The sequence below is a fragment of the Ambystoma mexicanum genome, chromosome 4q (assembly GCF_040938575.1).
Source record: "Ambystoma mexicanum isolate Mex_15411 chromosome 4q, UKY_AmexF1_1, whole genome shotgun sequence".
In the NCBI taxonomy this organism is placed as follows: Eukaryota; Metazoa; Chordata; class Amphibia; order Caudata; family Ambystomatidae; genus Ambystoma; species Ambystoma mexicanum.
In genome coordinates, this window is record NC_090928.1 from 118,779,288 (window position 1) to 118,799,653 (window position 20,366).

Genomic DNA, 20,366 nt, shown 5'->3' on the forward strand with positions numbered 1-20,366 from the left:
CTCTGCCTATGCAGCCTTTATGGAAAATCTGGGGCTTAAATAAACACCTAGAAATCTGCAGTAATGGGATGTGAGGGACGAAAGAGGTTGGTGAAGATGGAATTTGATTATCTGGGGGTTAGATTTTCATAGATAATCACGGGTCATGCCCATATCAAAAAAACAATTGACAAAATTAAATCAACAAGTGGGAGGGATTTCATGCTTTTTGTCCCGCTGTCAGGGCCAACCGCTGGATGTAGTAGTAAAAAGTTTATTCGAAGGGATTGTGTCCTGCGACGTATTTCACATCTATGATATGTAATGTCCACAGCTGTGCACTTCGGAAACTTTTCAGCAGAGGGTGTCTTGCGTCGAGCCGATGTCCCTCGAGGGCCTCCATCGAGGGTCGACGTAACCGGATGTTATATATAGGATGCATGGCACCCGTTGTCTCAGTTCTGTTTTTTCAGACGGCGAACGTGTATAGCTTCGTGAAACTCGGCGCGTCTCAGGTGTATCATCGACCTTTGTGATGTCTATTTCTTCGACCGACTCCAAGGTCCGGGTTCAAGATATGCCGGGATTGTAAGTCCAAAATGTCGTTGACCGACCCACACCGTATTTGTTTATGGCGTCGGGGTGAGTCGCACGACACCGAGGACTGCACGAAATGCCAGTTTCTAACCGCCAAAGCCTTGCGTGAAAGGAAGGGGAAGCTCAAGGTAAGTAGGGGGGGGCCCTCAAAGTCTAAGTCCGGATCGAAGTCTAGCGTTTCCACCAACGACTCGAGGGGCGACTCTCTGCGTCGGGAGGAGGCTTGAGGTTCTCGGTCCCAGAGTGGTTCCTGCCATTCCTCGTCCTCGCGGCACTCTAGGAAACGCCGGCAACAGTCTCCTTCCCCGTCCTCCTCGGAGGATGGCGCTGTGCGTAAGGAAGCCTCTCTCACAAAGTCCTCGACTCCGGAGGAGTTGGCGGCTTTTAAAGAGCAAATGATGGCAATTTTCCAGTCCCAAGGCACAGTTCCTGTCGCGCCTTCTCACAAAGCCAGCAGAGAATGCTCTCGAACTGCAGCTTGCACGCCTACGGGCTCGGGTTCGTGCCGTGACTCGCACAGGGAGCCTCCGAGGTCCCGTGTGGACAAGAGCAGTCGCAAGAGACGTGCGTCCAGGTCTCGGTCCTCGTCCTCAGCGAGACCGTTGCGCCCTGTGGAGGTATCGACTTGTTTGCGTCGGGAAAGTCAGACGTCCTATCAGCCCACGCCAGTAACGGCGTTGACGCCGAAGTTCTCGGCGTCAACACCCATGGCACGAATTCCGCCATCGAAGCCCTCGGCTGTCTCGACGTCGATGTTCCCAATGCCCTCGGCCTCTATGCCCTCAGCGCCCTCGCCGCTTTTTGGCTGTAATGTGTCTGTGGAGTATCCTGAGGAGGTGGTTATGCCTAGGAAGGCTGGGAGGCCGGTATTTGGCCCCAGGCCCTCTTTTGTCACTTTAGCTGGGTTTTCCAGACCTTTGGCTGACATTTGTGAAGAGGAGGAAAGGTCAGAGATTGAAGACCCTGCTTCTCAGGATGAGGCTCCGGGATTGTTGGATGACCCTCCATGATGCCAGTGGCCTGGACATTTCTCCGGAAGTTGAGTTTAGTAGGCCCGAGCCGGGGGCTCATGTCTACGGTCTCTGAATACCTGGGGTGGTCCAGTTCCCCTGAGGATTTTATTCAGGATGACCTTACTGACATCTTGGACCAAGGTCCCCCCTCTGATCTGATATTGCCCTTTCATCTTACATTGCAAAAAAGGGTGTCATCGGCTTGGCAGGCCCCGGAATTGCTTCTGGCAGTCAATATGAATTTGTTGAAAAGTACCGCCCATCTGTTAGCGACCCCAGCTATTAGTCTACTCACCCCACTCCTGAGAGTCTGGTGGTTCAGGCGGCTAGGCCACCTCGAGGCAGCAGGCGTACCCTACGGTCCCTCCGGAAAGGGCAGATAAGCACTTCGACAGATGGGCTCGGAAGGTCTTTTCTTCAGGGAGCATGGCACTGAAAGCTGTCAACTCCACATGTGCCTTGGTAAGATTTACACACACTCTGTGGAACTGTGCTTCCTTAGCGGCTGAGCATATTCCCGAGGGGGAGGAAAGGGATGTCTTCCTAGCCCTCGTGTGTGACGGCAAGGATGCCATGTGTGAATCCCTTCAGTCGGGTTTGGACACGGCAGACTGTGTCAGCTGGTCCATGGCTGCGAACGCCGTCCTACACAGGTTTCCGTGGTTGCGGAAGTCAGGGTTTGCTCCTGATGTGAAAGCCTTTCTTCTGAACATGCCCTTTGATGGTGTTAATTTATTTGGCAGCAAGGCTGACGAGAGCCTTGAGAGGTTGCAGACCTCCAAAGCTGCAGCAAAGTCTTTGAGCGCTGCAGTACGTCAACCTCTGCCTTTTCGTCCTAGGGGACATCAATGGAGGGGAGGTTCCTTTTTGTTTCTACTCCTCTTTTGGTAGATCGAGAGGGGCTGCCAAAGAGGCCAACGTAAGGGTACCGGTAGTAGGCGGGGAACTCGGGGTGCCAAAGCCGCTCAGCAGTTGCCTCTTTGCCTTCAGGCACTGCCGTGGCTGCTACGACTCAGTCATGAGGCCATATCCCATGGTTCGCCGGCTGGGGGCAAACCTGCGCAGCATCTTGGAGAATGGCGTGCCATTACTTCAGATGCGTGGGTTCTGGATATCATAGCCCACAGCTACTGCCTTCCCATCCTTCAGCGGCCTCATGACAATCCACCTGGGAAGCTCTCTTTGAAGAGCCCGGATCCGCTCCTTGCACAGGAAATCCTATCCCTGCTGGAGAAAGGCGCCATAGAACTGGTGCCTGTAGCGGAGAGGAACAACGGATTGTATTCCCCTTATTTCTTGATCCCAAAGAAAGACGGGGGATTGAAAGCCATCATGGACTTGCGTTGGTTGAACAAGCTTCTCAGGAAGGACCAGTCCAAGATGGTCACCCTTTCTGAAGTCCTCCAGGCCCTTCAACTTCAGGATTGGTTGGTGTTTCTGGACCTCAAGGATGCTTACTTTCATGTGCCGATTCATCCCAAGCACAGGAAGTACTTGAGGTTTGCGGCTGGTGACTTGCACTTTCAGTTTTGGGTCCTGCCATTCGGATTGACCTCCGCCCCGAGGGTCTTCAACAAGCTGATGGTGGTTGTGGCAGCGGTACCTCAGTAGAGGGGGTATTCACGTCTACCCCTACCTGGACCATTGACTGATCAGGGCGCGCTCTCCCGAGCAAGCCCTGGATCATCTCTCCGTCACCTGTCATTCCCTTCACAAGCTGGGCTTCTCCCTAAATTTAAAGAAGGCGCATTTGACACCTTCCCAGCGGCTCCAATACATCGGAGCAGTGCTCGACACATCCCTGGGGCAATATTCGCCTCCCCATTCTGCAGATGGTGGACAAGTTTCAACGTGCCCAGAGTCTGCCGGCTTTCGAATTCTTAAGGTTGCTCGGCTTCATGGCATCCTGCATTCTTCTGGTGCCAGAGGCCAGACTGCGGATGAGATCCCTGCAGTGGGCTCTCAAGATGCAGTGGTCGCAGTTCTCCGGCAAGATGTCGGATCCTGTTCAGATTCTGCTCTCGGTCGCCCAGGACCTTCTATGGTGGGCCAATGAAGGAAATCTGATGAAGGTGGCACTGTTTTGGCAACCATGGCCGGAGGTGACGATCGTGACGGATGCTTCTGTTACGCTCACATGACTCCCACGGAGGCGCAGGCCTGGTTTGGAGTGCTGTTGCCTCTTCTATGGTGAAGCGCAGAACTCGGAAGATGGACAGGACCGGACCCTCAAATCTGGCTTGTCTGGCTCGCAGAATTATCCTTCTGTGTGTGAAAAGGGAGTATTAACAATCTGCGGGATAATGTGTAAGCCTCCCACTCCCTTCTCACCCTCCACGAAACCCTTCTGCGATTCCCCGTGAAGTCTCACCTTAGGGTCTGAAAGGACAAGCTCTCCATCCTGCTTCTGATGCAGGGGTGCGTTGTAATCCAGTTACTTCACTGGATCTTGGATTGTAGAGAGTTCAAGTTTGCTTGACCTTCCCGGTAAAATACTGTGAGAATTCTGTTTATAAGTATGAGCCCGAAATAATAATTGTTCGTTGTCTCTATTTCAGGTGCAGAACAAAGATTCCGAGATGAGCAATGGAACTGACGAAGGAAACTCAGGTGAGTTGTTTGATGAGAGGTTCCTTTAGTGTGCTTGCATTAATGCACTAATCCTTGTGTCTTTTTTCCCCATAGGGGCCGGGGTTTGGAAATGCCGGAGATATGGCACCGACCCGAAGTGAGAGGTGCAGTTCCAGTAGATATCAGGTAAGTCTTTAATGAGCGTTCAGGTAATGTCTCAGCATTCGCTCACTAACGCTGATGTCTCTTTTTTCCCCTTAGGGGCCGGGGTCCGGAAATGCCAGGATGCGGCACCGACCCGAAATGAAGTGGGAATGACCCAACAGGTAAGTCTTATGATGGAAAATTAAGGTTTTCTTATTCTCTTCCCTAGCTCACCTTTGTTCTTGTCTTTTTCTCCCTCGGCGCTGAAATGTGGCTGCGGATCCAGATGGTCGCTGATGAAAATGGAGGCGCCCAGTAAAGGTAAGTGGAATGCGGCGCTGCAGCGATCGATGCGATGTGCTTTTAAAATGAATGTCTTCCTTTTCAGGATCGCCGGCAAAATGTCTCCGGGATGCGGGTTTAGCAGGTAAGGACTCTTCTTTCTTCTATTCTCTTCTCTTCTCTCTTTGCAGGTGTTCCAGGATGCTGGCGGGCGTGGCAGAAGTCAGGATGCAGGAGCAGACACGGTGAGCGTCCAGCTGCTAGATGCAGAACAACGCGAAGCGTGAGTTGCTGCTTGGGCGTGGCTTAAATAGCCTTCAAAGTAGTTCCAGGTATGTATCCTTCCTCTCAGGTATGTATTCTTCCTCCGGCCACACCCGTGTGGTTAAGTAGTCCCCAAAGATAAAGTAGTCCCATTCAGGCCCACAAAGTCATCTTTTATGAGCCTGGCGCCTATGGCGCCAGGACTGTTGTCCAATATGAGCCTGGCGCCAAAGGCGCCAGGAAAGAGTCCAAAGGGCCCCTATTTGGGGCTGCTGAGACTTCCCTTGGGGACATGTCTGCCTCTGGGGTAGCTGTGCCTGGTCAGGCTCCTTGGAGGTAGGCATCATGACAGCTTCCCTCACAGGATGGGGCGCTCATGCCAATGAGTTGACAGCTAGCGGCCGTTGGTCTACGTCGGAGTCCAGGCTCCACATCAATCTGTTAGAGCTGAGAGCCATCAGGCTGGCCCTGAAGGCTTTTCTGCTGTCTGTGCGGGGGAAGACTGTCCTGATTATGACGGACAACATAGTGGCCATGCATTACCTCAACAAAAAGGGGGGGCAGGGTCACTCCTGTTCTGCAGGAAGGTGATGCAGCTCTGTATTTTGTTTATTTGTATAGCGCACAAGGCCCAAGGGCAACCGGGCGCATTATTTAGTTACAGTCAGCTTACATAGAAGTATTTACATTTAGAATATACAAAATATACATGTGACATAATCAAAGGTATACAATTTTCAATATACAAGTGACATAATCGAAGGTATACAATTTACAGGATAGGGCAGAATGCAATGGCAGAGACATAAAAATAGCCTGTGGTGTCATAGAATATTGTTACAGTCAATAGTCATCCTTAGTCGAGGGTGGATAGCCAAGCTTGAAGGCAGTGAAGGAAGGTTCAGCTCTGAGTGGGTTGGGTAGTGTGTTCCACAGCTTGGCTGCTAGGACAGGGAAACTACGACCTCCAGATTTTTGGAGGTTGGACCGTGGGATGACGAGGCAATTTGTGTGTGCGATTCTGAGAGGTCTCACAGCTGAGTGCGAGGTGAACCTGTTGGAAAGGTAGCTGGGGGCTAGGTTAGCGAAACTTTTATGTGTGAGTGCCAAGGCTTTAAGAGAGACTCTTTGGGTAACTGAGAGCCAGCGAAGGCTCCGTCTGCATTCAGAGAAACGTGCAGTTCTAGGAATGTTCAGGGCCGCTTTAATAGAGTTGTTTTGGATGATTTGACGTTTTCTGATATTGCATTGGTTAGTGCCCAGATAGAGGGCATTGCAGTAATCGATTTTGGAGACGACAAGAGTCCTGGCTAGAGTTGTGCAATTGGCAGGAGACAGGAAAGGGCGGCAAGCTGTGATAAGCTTGCATGTGTAAGATGCGGCTGAAGAGACTGCATTAGTTTTCCTGGATAGGGAGAGGGTGGAATCAAGATAAATACCTAATGTCTGGGTGTCCTTGGCCACTTTGATGGAGTTACCATCGATGCTGAAGGACTTGAATGAGGAGTCAAGTTTACTGAGTTTTTGGGGTGAACCTAAGATGAGGAGCTCAGTCTTCTTGTCATTTAAACACAGTTCATGCTGCGCCATCCAGGCCTGGATGACTTGATAAATGGCGTTGATAGCTAGGGAGTCAATTTTGTGGTCACCCATGATGGGAATAAGTATTTGGGTATCGTCAGCGTGGTTGGTGTACATGACGCCCATACGGTCCAGTATGTCAAATAGAGGTTTTGTGAAAATGTTGTAGAGTGTCAGGGACACACATGACTTTTGGGGGACACCACATGTGACAGGGGAAGGTTCAGCAGTGGCAGAGGGGAAGAGGAGAACCTCATAGATCTATTGTCCAGGAATGATGTAATCCAAGCTGTGGCTTTCTCCGAGAAGTTAGCCGCTGATTTAAGGTGGTGGCAGAGGATTTGATGATTGACTAAATCGAATTCTGCGGAGAGGTCTAGAAGGAGTAAGAGAGCCAGCTTTCCCTTATCTTTTAAGTCTTCTATTTGTGTTTTTAAATCTAGTAATGCAGTTTCTGTGCCATGGCGAGGGCCATCCAACAGGAAATCTCGATCTCTGCAGTTCATCTGGCCAGAGCCGAAAATGCGGTGGCGGACGCTTGGAGCAGGCAGAGCACGGTCTCTCACGAGTGGGAGTTGGCTCAAGAAGTCCTTTTGGAGATCTTCGCCCTTTGGGGAACCCCTCCGGTAGATCTCTTCGCCACCAGTGTCAACAGGAAATGCAAGAGATTCTGCTCGTGGGAATTTCCCCCAAGAGGAGCCTTAGGACGCGTTCGTAGTGGAGTGGTCTTTCCCACTGCTGTACGGGTTTCCTACGGTCCCTGTCATTCCTCAAGTGTTGCGGAGGTTCAGTTCCCGAATGATCCTCATTGCTCCGGATTGGGCTAGGTGAGCGTGGTACCTGGACCTTTTCGACATGTCCATCTGCCCTCCACGCCGTCTTCCCTACCAAGACGATCTGCTCTCACGGGAGGGGGGGGGGTCAGGTTCTCCATCCAGAGGTCAGGTCTCTCAACCTTCATGCTTGGTATCTGAAAGGTTGAGATACAATGATTGGGACCTCCCGGATGATGTGATGGAGGTGTTGCTTTCGGCCAGGCGGCCCGCAACAAAATCCCTGTACCGATGCCATTGGCGGAAGTTCTGCTACTGGTGCAGGGGTCAGAATGTGTATCCTTTCCAATGTTCCATTCTTATGGTGTTGTCTTTTCTGCTTTCTTTAGCCCACAAGGGCTTTCAAGTAGGTACCATTAAGGGCTACCTGGCGGTGCTGTCCATATTTAAGCGCTCGTCTGAAGTGTGTTCTTAATTTAAGATTCCTTTGATTTCACAGTTTCTGAAAGGACTATCTAATGTGTTTCCACCGTCTCCTTTCCAGGTGCCGGGTTGGGATTTGAATTTGCTTTTAAAGTTTCTGATGAGAGCTCCGTTTGAGCCCTTATACTCTTGTCCGTTGAGACTGTTGTCTTTTAAAACTGTGTTTTTAGTTGCGGTTACTTCCGCACACATAGTGAGTGAATTGCATGCACTTTCTGCCAAACCACCCTTTACTGTTTTCCATAAGGACAGGGTTGTCCTGCGGGTGCGACCTTCTTTTCTTCCGAAGGTTGTGTCTGAATTTCGTTTGAGCCAGAAGGTGATTCTTCCGGCATTTTATCCTCCTCCGCATCCTGGTAAGGAAGAGGAGAGGCTCCATAGGTTGGATCCTAGGAGAGCTTTGAGCTTTTATCTTTCACGGATGTCCCGGGTCACAGTGGACGATCAGCTCTTTGTTGGTTATGCTGGACACCGCTTGGGTCAGGCTGTTTCCAAACAGACCTTGTCCAGATGGATTATCCTAACTATCACTGAGTGCTACCGGTTGGCGGGGAAGGGCCCTCCGGTAGTCTTACAGACTCACTCCACTAGGGGTGTGGCTGCCTCTACTGCTCTAAAAAGGGGTGTTCCTATTTGGAATATTTGTGAAGCAGCCACATGGGCTTCTGTCCATACTTTTGTTAAACACTATTCCCTGGATTCCATCCATGGGCAGGTTAAGGCCTTTGGTAAGGCGGTCATCTATTCGGCCATTTGATTGGGTAATCTAAACTCGCATTCTAAATTCTTTCCCTCCTCCATAGTCTGGTACTGCTTTGGGAGTCTGTCATAGATGTGGAATACGTCGGAGGACACAATTCGAAAAACAAGTTACTTACCAAACTGGTAACATTCTTTCGATGGGATGTCCCTTTGACGTTTTCCACATCGCCCTCCTAGCCTGCCCCTCTAGAGAATTTCCTCTTTGATTGCAGCTTCCGTTTCCGCAAGGCTGTAGGCAGTTATACTGGCAGGAGACTGGTGCCACATGTTCTGGGGAAAAAACTAAACTGAGGCAACGGGTGCCGTGCGTCCGATATATAACATCCAGTGACGTCGACCCTCGATGGAGGCCCTCGAGGGACATCTGCTCGACGCCATCGACGCAAGATGCCCTCTGCTGAAAAGTTTCTGAAGTGCACAGCTGTGGACATTACATGTCATAGATGTGGAATACGTTGGAGGAATATCCCATCGGAAGAACGTTACCAGTTTGGTAAGTAACTTGTTCTCCTGTCCAGACTAAAGCTGTGACCTTGTATGTAGATTCAGGTGAAGGAGGATACATTTTTCAGAATGCTATTGGGACTCACTGGATCCGCTCCCTGTATCTCTATTCATAGGGAACTGGGAATGGATTTCTGGGAGGACCAATGGGCCTTGGCACCAATAACATTCTGGATCCGGCTTTGGGCGAATTAATATGCTACCCTATGCCACTTGATTATCGGGTCATTAATGGCAAGGGATAACTGGAGAAAAATCCTGTGGCTTGCCTATATTGATGAAACTTTGTCCTGTGGAAACAGTGGAAGCATTCTGGTACTTTCACCCCCAGATGATCTGTTGACCAAAAGTCAATTGAGATCCTATAAAAGCATTCTGGGAGAGGCGATAAAGGTGAAAAGGGATTTCATGTAGTTCGCAACCAATTCAGATAAAGTACACACAGTGATCAGTCGGGTGAAGGAGATCCAGCCCTATCTAATCTGGGATTCTATAAAAAGAGATTGTTGGCTGATCACATATGCTAGATTTGACTGTCTGCAGCTGAGGGGGAACTACAGTAAAATGGAGTGGGTACCCTGATGTGGCAGGTTGCCCAGCGTGAGGGGCTGATAGAGGGGACATGGTTCACCTCTAATTGTTCTGCTCAGCTTACAATAGTATTAGACGGTCAACTCTACTGTCAGTCCTTAGGTCAGCTAGCATCCGCTCCTATAGGCCGGCAGTTCTGTTTCTTTGTGTGCAGATTCTGTCTTGACATTGTGGGCACTACTATCATTTCTGAAAAGAGCTATGTTTCAAAGAAAGGGGATGTTGACCCAATTGCTCTAAAAAAGAATAGCCACCTACTGGGAAATTTGAATTAGTATTGGTTGTAATGAATTGTTGGTATGAATTAATATAACCTATGAACTATATAGTATGCACCTTATCTGATTGAACATGTATTGGAATGTATGAATTGTCTGCACTTTGTTATTAACCTTTTTCATTTTTGAGAGAGTTGTTCTTTGAATGTTATTTTTAATTCGGGACATTGTATTTTATAAGTAAGAAGGAATGGTAGTTTTATTATGCATTGTTTTTTTTATTTTGTATGTGTTTGATGGATTATTTGATCCAAATAAACATATTGACCATCTGACTGATAAAGAATCAGTAAATTACAGTACATCATTTTGGAAGAAGCATTGACAGGAGGGAACAGTAGAATTCTAAATTGTGTCAAGTGGGAACAAGACCTGAGGTTCAAAATGTGAGAGAGTGCAACAAGAATATCAAGGAGATTAAAAGAAAAGTAGATGATTTAATATTGCCATTCCAGCATCCAGAATGTTCAGACCATTTCTCTTCCATAAAACTATCAAACATTAACTGAGTACATCTGAAAAGTATTTAAATCAGGGATATGTGGAACAATGGAAAGGGATCAATCTGAAAACTCATGTATTAACCTATCACACTCACATCTGAGTTATATGCAAAATTCAATGAAATGTTAAGGATATCGAGGAAGGTATAAAGTTTGGATCAGAATAAAAATGGCAGGAGGAGGCTTGGGCTATAAAGGAATGTCAATGTAGCACTGTAAAACTAAATTAAATTTAACTATTAGCTGCACAAAATCGAGGATATGGCATTAAGGGCATACCAATTCCCAAAAAGGTGTGTGTGTGTTTGTGTGGTCTACAAAAGAGCCAAGATGCCAGAATTATGGGGAAACAGATTTCATTGAATACAAAAAAATGTCTCCTGTACCACTTAAACAAAACAAGTACTATCACCACCTTTTCTTCCTAGTTGTTAGTTCAAAAGTTCCTCTTCAAAAACAAAGTTCACAAGGATGTTGAGGGTAAATCCCTGGCATGCTGTCTCTGGTGCTTGTTCCTAAAACTATCCTTCTTTGGCTTGTTTCCTGGCGTAATCAGTTTCAGTCCTCCTGCAGGATCTGTAGATGCTATTGTCTGTGCCACAAGTTGTAAAAGCAAATGGCATTTTTCTTCACGTGGTAGTTAGGGCTACGTAGACCTTCTGGCCGCAATTTCGTCCTAGGTTTACTCCACTTTCTTATCACTGCCCTCCATGTGGGGTCCTGATGTCTAGATCTCCTTTACAGCTGTCTTTTGGTACTGGCCCTTCCCGACGCCATGCAGTGCCATGTGCTTGTTCCTTTTCCCACATTGGTTTTGACCCCTTCAGATCGGCCCTCAGCCCTAACCCCTGCTTTTATCAATGCGTGCCTTCTCGTTTCTGCCTACTTTCACTGGGACTCCCTAGTCGTGGGCACTTACTGCTTTACAGCCTCCTCCTGCAGGGTACCTCCTGCTGCCATCTGTTATTGTTCTCCTACCACTCCTTATTCTCTCCCATGACCACCACCACCTGGTGTTTCTCTGCTGTTAGCATTTTATGTTCTCCAACTGCTACCTGATGTTCACCTCATAAACTCTTTCTGTCCTCCTCATGCCACTACTTTCACTTCTTCTGCCAACTCCTGAGGTTCTTCCTTCTCACCCCTCGCCTCCAGTCGTCTCTGCTCCTTCCTACCATGCTCCTTCTCCCGGGTCTCTGCTAACCCATGCCACACTCTAATCGTGACCTCCTTCAAAAATGCTCACAGACTGCCTTTCTGCACGCAGGTTTTCATATCCAATGAGATATGTTAAAACACATTTGTGCGAGTGTTCAGCTGCAAGAAGGGAGCCTAGCCTGCTTCGCCCAGTGCAGTGAGTGTTCTTGGAGCATGACCAGCAGCAATAATGTGATCTTCGGCGGTGGATGTTACTCTGCAGTGAATTGGTAAACTATGTTGGGCAACCCTTGACCCTTACAACATAAACATCTTTTTTTTTTGCATAGTCAGTGGAATTTTGTTGATACATGTGGTGGTCCTCTGCCCACAAGCGAGGACTGAGTAAGGGTGACCAGGGATTTGTCCCCATACCACCTCAGGCCCTTCATCCACTAGCTCATGGAGGCGCCTGACCCTTATATATGTCGCCAAAACAAGATAAGAGGGTTTGTCATAGGGTGATAATCATGAAAAAAAATAACTAGAATCATGAAAACAAATAACTAGAATAACTAATGGCAGTAACATAAAGGAAGACAAGAAAGATGGAGTGAATACTGAGAAACAGGGAACTTCAAACACAAAGTGAGGATCATTGAAACATGTAGAAGAAATTAAGACGATGATCAATAGGCTACCTTCCCTCCAAATGAAAATACATGTGGGCATTCCAGAAATTATGGAAAAATGAAGTAGTCGAATAATAATCAACAAAATTGAATGTGTTAAAATGTGGCAACAATGATACAGTTAAGAGAAGTAATTATGTGCAAAAAGAAATTGACACACAGCATTACATTTAAAAAAAATACAAGGAACAGAGCTCAAACTGCCCGTACACTTCATAGAAGATGCAACATGGGAATAAATCCAGTGTAAAGTAAGGTATCAACAATATATTTTCAGAAAAAAGATCCAAGTAAGAACAATTCAAGGTAAATTGTCAGGACTTTTGACAATAATATCCCCTACTGTAGCCCCCTATGTGGTGTGAGACCGGCTTGTGGAAAGCAAGTGGAATGGACATTTTAATATGGACATTTTAGACTGCGCTGCATGCAAAGAAACACTACAACTCCAACAGCACAAACAATAGTCCATGGATAGTTTCCTTCACCGGTTAAGTAACTTCACATGTCTTTATTATTTTAATTGTGGAAACGTCGCCTCTCTTTTTCCCACACCCTCTGTGTGCCAGTGTGTTGAATTGTTATATGGCTTGGAACTCCTTTTGCTCTGGGAATGGGATTGCTTACTTACTGTTGGGAAGTTGAATTAGCAAATTGGGTAGAGGGTTTGGCCTGGAAATTTGGACTGTGTATGGGACTTTGTTTTTGAGCTTTTGAGACCTAGGACTCTTCTGTGAAATGTCATCCTATTTTTTTGGGTGTACGTTGAGGACCTGGAATCACTATTGCCTGCGGCACGTTACAGGGGACACTTTGCTTTAACTACCCAATTGTTTCCATCCTGGTTTGGCTTGCACCTTTTTTCTGCTGTCATTTTTTCTTGTATCAGGTTTGAAATATGCATTCTCATTCCTTTAAATGGGTATTATTGTTCATGCTTTGCTGTTTTCTGAATTATTGAATAACTAATACTTGATCCTTTCTTTTTACAGCCCTTGGGTGGAAACCTTTTTATTATATTACAGCCTGTTTTCTTTTATACTGTATCATTCAGGTAGCTGAAAGGTCTCTGTGGGTTGGTGGTGGACCAGATAACTGTCTGGACATAAATGGAAGATATGCTATAAGATTCGAAATTTAGAAATTGGGTCTCAACTAATATCTTACGTGCAAATAAACGTGTGGACAAGGCACTTGTAGGGGTAGCCCCATGAAATAAGGTATATTCTCAAAGGGACGGCTGGTATGTATTGCACAAATGAATAAATGAAGATACCATCATAGCAGAAATGACTGGATGAATGCACACGGTTGTATAATAATCCGATGCAGGCAAGCACCACTACAAAAGTAGATGTCAAATTGACAAAGCAAGAAGAAGAAGAAGAAGATGAAGCAGGAATAAAGGATAAACAAGTAAAGAAACAAAATGAAAGCAATATAATTTAAGAGTTAAATTCTGACACATCCAGCACCTAAACCCTGCCAAAAGTAATGGAAACCTCCTCAAAGCACCAGTACGGTTGGAATAAAGATTTGCTAATAGCAGAGTCTCTCACTATTGCTCCATGTTTCCGCTCTGTCTAGATTGTTTTCATTAAAAAACAAATTGATGATGATTGGTTGTTTGAATGAAACATAGACTAGAAGAGGTCTTTTGACTAGAAGTAGACATTTGAAGAAAGGCGAACCCATAGTATGTAAAGTAGCTATCAGCACAAGAGCAAACTCACTTCCAGCCTTGCAACTGGAAAGCTGGCCTGCCAGGCCAACATGACACTAGAGCTTGATCTCAAGATGCCAGGCACGCTATATTGCCTCTTGTATGTGGGCACTGAGGCATTGGTGTAATTCGATTATTTAAAAACCTGCAGCACCTGAATATAAGGAAAAACAAGGACAGGCAAATGAGGATTAGTAGGATCCATAATGCACTGACCACTCATATGAGCATACATTAATAAGGAAATTAACCCACTGATCCCGGCTCTCATTATAACAATGCCCCAACCACCATATAAAAAGAGCTTGCAACCTCAAAGGGGAGAGGGAGTTACAAAGTTGTTCCTCAATGTTGACGTGAGAGCCGTAATAGAAGCTGGAGAACAGAACGTGGCAAAGCTTACAAGGTCAGCCCCCCCCCCCGCCCTGATAAAAGCTGATCAATAGGATGTGTCCAGAATAAGTAGGCCAGACTTCAAGAGAGCTGATACGCAGAATGTGGCTAAGCCAAAGGGGCCACACTGTAAGAACTGAACAGGAAGTGGTTACGCCAATTAGATATCGCTGCAATGGAGCTCAATATTTCAGAACAAACGGGGTAAAAGGCTGCTGGAGGCCTTGACCCAGAAGCTTGCAGGCGTCGCAGTATACTGAATAAAAAAATCACCTGCTGGGGATGCTATCCCAGATCCTGGTGGTGGTTGCAAAGCGGTCAAAGTGGAAGAGAGGCGTGTGACCCTGAAGATCTGGCCAGACTCTAAACCCAAGCCAAGTAGTGTTGCCCCTTGGCTAGGGCTATGCGTAATTACTGCAGCCTGACAAGTATCTAGTAGGAGGGGAGAATGTCCTGCTCGCAGACACCCCTGGGGCAAAGGGGGAAACGCAAAAAGTGCTTGCCTCGGTAAAGAATCAACTGAGACCTCTATTTCATGAGACAGAAAAGCTGTAAGGGCTTTCCTTGGTAAGATATCTGCTGAAACGCCTATGTCAAGAGGGGGAATGTTATAGGGTCTTGTCACTGTGAGAGTGTCACAAAGCTACAGAGACTCAGAGGATTCTCCATCATCTTCCAAGGCCAAGTAAAGAGGTGCGCTGGTGCACTTCACAAAACCTTTTGACTGTGATTAAATTGAAGGACTCTTTTCTGTGTGAATTAGAATATGGATAGTATATTGGACCCTGGGTCCTTTAGCCTCGGACCCCTTTTCACTGACATTGAGTTATTCCTCATTCCTTAGCACTTGAATTCTTAAATCCCAAGTATCTCCTCTTTTGTATTGTAGTTGGATAATCTTCATAGCGGAAGGTGTGATTGCAACCCAACCCGGAGACCTGTAAACAAGGCTGACGAAAATGATGGACCAAGAGAAAAGAGATCTCCAAGCAGAGGATCAGTGAGGGGAAACTAAGAATGGGGAATTACTTAGAGCCCCTGTGACATCCTTTCTTTGCCAGTGAGCATATTTCACAACCAAGCTGTTCTTCTGAATTTACAGAATACCTTGTTTGCGGTTACCCACACAAAGATGTATAGTTTATGTGCCAAGTAAACAAAATTGGGTTTTTCCACACTTTGTTTTTTTCGTTATCTGTGCTTTCTAGTAAGGACCAAGAGATGCAAAGGGCCTTCATTTTAAAAGGTGAATTACATATGAATGGTTTCCAAGGCTTGCCATCAATAATTTGAAAGTTAAAAAAGACATCTGCATATAACGGTACCGTACTGACAGCTTTCCATACCTACCATTTACGTAGAAATGGTCAATGTAAGGGAAAAAACAAAAATCTCCAAAAAAGAGAGAAGCAATTAGGGGCTTGGTGTAGAGCAAAAAGCATTTGGGGGCTTAGAACCAGCTATTAAAAAAATAACAAAAAGGGTAGTGAAAAAGGAAAGTTTCCAAACATGACTCATTTTTCAGAGAATCATAAAACATGCCAATTTGTGCTTCTGACATATAAGCGTTTGAAGAAATTGAAATTACTTGATAACTGATCCAGTACATAGACATTCCCAAAATAACCCTCCCATGCTTCCTCCTTGTTTTTATATCTATTGTTAATTGTTGCTGTTTTACTTTCTATTTAAGAACAGCCTGCACCATGTGCCATCCCTGTCATAGTAAATGAGTGATACATTAGAGCAAGTTAAGGAGAAATAAATAATGTTGTAAAAATAGATTTAAACTAATGTCTTACATCATTGTTCGTAAGGATTTGGGATTTTTTTTAATGATGTGTAGAAGAATATATCCATTTGTATTGATAGAAAGCTAACTGTATGTTTCTTCTTTTAATGCAACAGATTATGCGGCCATACAAAGAAGAAGGCAAACTAGAAGTACAATAAAAAAGCCAGAAACACCACTATGTAATGCTTCGTCAAGAAAAGTAAATGTTAATTTGCTCGAGGAAGTTCAAAAGGGATGTACTTCTGAAAGCCAGATGTCTGCAGAAAATAATCAAGTACCAGGAGGAGCAAATGCTACTTCATGTGAAATTAGCTTCAGGAAACCGGTGTATTCCAATTTACATCAAAGAACCACAAAAGCAGTGATATCTTCTGGATACGATGAATGTGGGAGTAATGTGAGCAATGTGACTCTTGGACTAAGTCCACAAAACACAGATCAAAATTGGAGACAATACACAGATAGTGAATATGAGAAAAATATCAGCTTGAAGGGCATTCTTGTTAAACCCAAGACGTCAACAACAAAAGGGAAACAATACATATGTAGCGTATGTGGGAAAACCTTTACTCAGATGGGAAACCTTCTAAGGCATCAGACAATACATTTTGGACAGAAACCTTATAAGTGTACTGAATGTGAAAAAAGTTTCAGCCAGAAGGTACATTTCATCAGGCATCAGAGAACACATTCAGGAGAAAGACCTTACCAGTGTACTGAATGTATGAAAAGCTTCAGTCGAAAGGAAAGTCTTCTTGCTCACAAAAGAACACATACTGGGGATAGACCATATCAATGTCTTGAATGTGGTAAAAGTTACAGTGTAAAACAAAGCCTTATATTTCACCAGAGAAAACACTCAGGGGAAAAGCCATATCAATGTACAATATGTGATAAAAAATTTAGCTGGAAGCAAAACTTCATTGGACATCAAAGAACTCATATGACGGCAGAACCTAAATCCACTAACTTAGACACATGTTGATAATATTTACAAAAGCTCAACAACTAAAGTAGTACAAAAGTAAAAAACAATAACAGAGGCATGTTAGTAATTGTACTTTGTTTATGACCCTGGATTTCACATTGAATCACCAACAAATAAAACAGAAAGAAGCAATTTACTGAATCATTCTTCCATTTAACGAAATGTACCACTTGCCCACAAAGAACAACATATCAATTATTTTATACAGCCACATTGTGCACATTAATAGATACTGGCCAAACATTTATGGAATTTCACCTAATACTATGATGGCTATAGCAGGAAAGATGAAACCCCAGTAGAGTCAAGAAACTGGTAATTTGAAATAAAGGCATGATATGCCTTTTCAAGAAAAGTATAATGTCATTGCAGCATAGAGAGAGATAAAAATAGAATCAGGCCTCAAAATCTGTGTTCACCAATTGGGTGTTGTGTACATGTGGAGAACTTGAATTCATGCCAGGGGAGAGTGGCCTATATGCCTGGCTGCTAACTTGCAGCTGGAAAGTCTTCACCTTGATTCAAACTGAAAGCTTCTGATATTCCATTCTGTCACTTAGAATTTTACACAGTTTAATTAATACCCTTTAAAATCATTCAGCAAATGGCAACCCACCCTTCATTAAAACAGGTCATTATGGAAAGATGCAACAAAGAATATTTCAAGTGATGAGGGCGTATCCACACACTTATGATTATTACATTCTACAAAAATGCTTAGTCACTGAGACACCTCAAATTTGAGCTTGGCCTTGGCTGTAGCTTTAACATAATCCCAGCAAATAAGCAAACAAGTTAGCCCATCGTCTACTTTTGGAGGACCTCAAAAATGTACTTTTAAAAGAACATCCATCTGAATGAACTGCTCCATTTGTAAAAATATCCTCCAAGAATGTAAGGATATAGCTTCGCCATGGAAAACAAGAGCAAGCGCATGCTGAAAACGCCTTTGAGAAAAAACAAAAACACAACAAGCACTGGTACATAAGTGACTATATGAAGCCAGGAGAGTGGAATAGCGATAGGCCAAAAGTCAATACTAATATAGACAAAATTGTGGTACTGTAAAATGCAGCCAACAAAGTCCAATTTATTTTGCAATGTTATGTTATTCTTTTTTCCTACAGCTTTGGAGTCAATAATTATCGGATATAAAAGCAATACAAATATAACGTAAACGTAACCTGATCTGATGTAAAAACAATAGCAGGTAATCTACAAAACCCATTTTGCAGTACACCAAGATTATCTATTGAAGGAAAATGTGCCTCTCTCAAAATGCAACGAATGTACAGGTATAATCATTTTGATTGACCAAACATACCAGAAAACATCAATGGGTTTGTATGTTTAGAAGAGAAGCAGTCCAAAGAGAATACCTAAAGTTGAGTCTGTGCGCCTACTTTAACCAAACCTTTACATGCATGTACAACTTATGATTTTCTAAAAATATTTAAAAAGCAGCAAATGGGAAATATGACAATTTTAGAAACTAGACTAAGAGCAAAAAAGGCAGATCTGTAAAAACTTGAAGTAGAGTGAGAAATAGAGAAATATTGCTGAAAGCACCTTGCTCGTGGATGAAGTTGTTTGTTTTAAAAAGCAACATCTATATAGTTTATCTTGATATTTTATTCCTATTGCGCTCGTACACAAGTGTTTTAGAGCGCGACAAGGCAAGGGAGGGGAACAGGGGAGAACAAAACAACGATCTTACTTGGCCCAGTGACATTGAGAACGCGCAAGTGCATGGTAGAGGGGGAGGAGAAAAGTACATGGAAGGGGGGGGAGTGGAAAGTGCGAAGCAAAGGAGAACAGATAAATAATAATAAATAAATAAATAATGAAGGCAACAAACTGTGGTAGTGCATCCAGAAATTGGCAAGTGCTAGGTTTAAGGCAGCAGACAGGGTAGGTCTGATAAGTGCAGGAGGAAAAATGAATGGGGGCTGTATGGGTACAGATACAGACCCCAGTGCAAGGGGTGGCCCGGAGGGTGGCAGGGTGAGCAGGTACCTGGGCCATGAGGACAGAGGGTGGCCAGGTGCATGGTGCCAAGAGAGAACAGATCAGCAGGTGAGACGGGGGAGCGAAGGCAGAAGAAAAGAGGAAGGTCTTGAGGTGCTTCCAGAACCGGAGATGGTTCTCCTCAAGTTTTAGAGTGGCAGGGAGGCTGTTGCAGAGGGAGGCCCCAGCCGAAGACAGAGATCTACTCCCAGCTCGTTTAGTTGAAATATTAATTGTAGTGGCCTGTCAATGGTTTATGTAGTTAAGCTTTACTATGTATTTTAACGAGGAGAATAGGTAATAAACCTTTTGAAGCATTCTCACCCTCAGCCCTACCATGCAGTTTCTGATTATCTTGGTTTGAAGGCAGAGGGACTGGATGCAGAAAGATGCAATTAAGTGTACTTAATGTACTTGAACAGAGTTTTTAATGAGCTTCTGCCATGCACTTTGAAACCAAACTACCAGTTAAGATTGTAGACTTAAATAGACTATATTTCACATATCGCTCATAATACATGAATGAATGTATGATGCTACTAGTGACTGTGGAAACCTGCACTATGTAGAAAGGAAAAATTACTCGCTGTACGGACTACTCTGCTCCCAATCCAAATTCCCCTTTCCTCCATAATGTATAGCATCACAGACTGAGAACCGGTACAGAGCCTTTTCACCAAAAAAAGAAGCGCTTCCCCTTAATATACAAGGACACAATCACTGGTTGGAGCACGCCCGCTAGCCATGACCACATTGGTCTCTCTTTGCTATGTCTGGGGCAAAGCTAATTCAACTAGACAGTTAAGGGGGAAAGGGGATTTGGGTATAGGAGCACAGTTGACACTATGGCAAGTATAATTCATTACTCCTACTTCCAGTTCCCTTTCCTCCACACTGTATGGGCAATTATAATGCACTGACTTCTGCGGGAGGAGGGAAGCTCACTCACTACTTTGAACAAAAGATTCCTCAGGGCCTCTTGCTAGAAGGCATTGTCCGCCCTAGAAATGACATCAAGACAATATTGCTTGCAAAAGACTGAGGGGGTTGCCCACATAGCCTTTTAGCTAATAACGTCCCAAGATACATGTTATTGAAAGGCCACAGCACTTGCTTTTGCGCTAGCCGCATGAGTATGGATTACCCTCTGGGATGTTTTCTGTTGACCTTTTTAGACTTCTAAAATAGAAGAGTATATCCTTCCAAGCACTTGTGGTGTCTTTTCACCACAAGATTAAAAGAGGAAAAAATCATGGCATCAGAATTTCTACATGCGCTGATAGCTGCAAGATAAAGCCATCTGCAC

At 44.9% G+C, this 20,366-nt stretch overlaps 1 protein-coding gene across 3 annotated transcripts in view; it reads left to right on the forward strand.

Moving 5' to 3' along the window:
* Positions 1-19,389, forward strand: part of LOC138467526 (zinc finger protein 84-like) — a 453,354-nt gene extending 433,965 nt beyond the window's left edge. For 2 of the 3 annotated variants that reach the window (XM_069607629.1, XM_069607630.1), the window contains one exon: positions 16,179-19,389. In XM_069607629.1, coding sequence (XP_069463730.1) covers positions 16,179-17,050 — 872 coding nt within the window. In that variant the 3' untranslated portion in view covers positions 17,051-19,389. Of the gene's footprint in view, positions 1-13,146; positions 13,649-16,178 lie in introns of those variants that run through there. The other variant, XM_069607631.1, reaches the window with a different exon arrangement.
* The last annotated feature ends 977 nt before the right edge of the window (positions 19,390-20,366 follow it).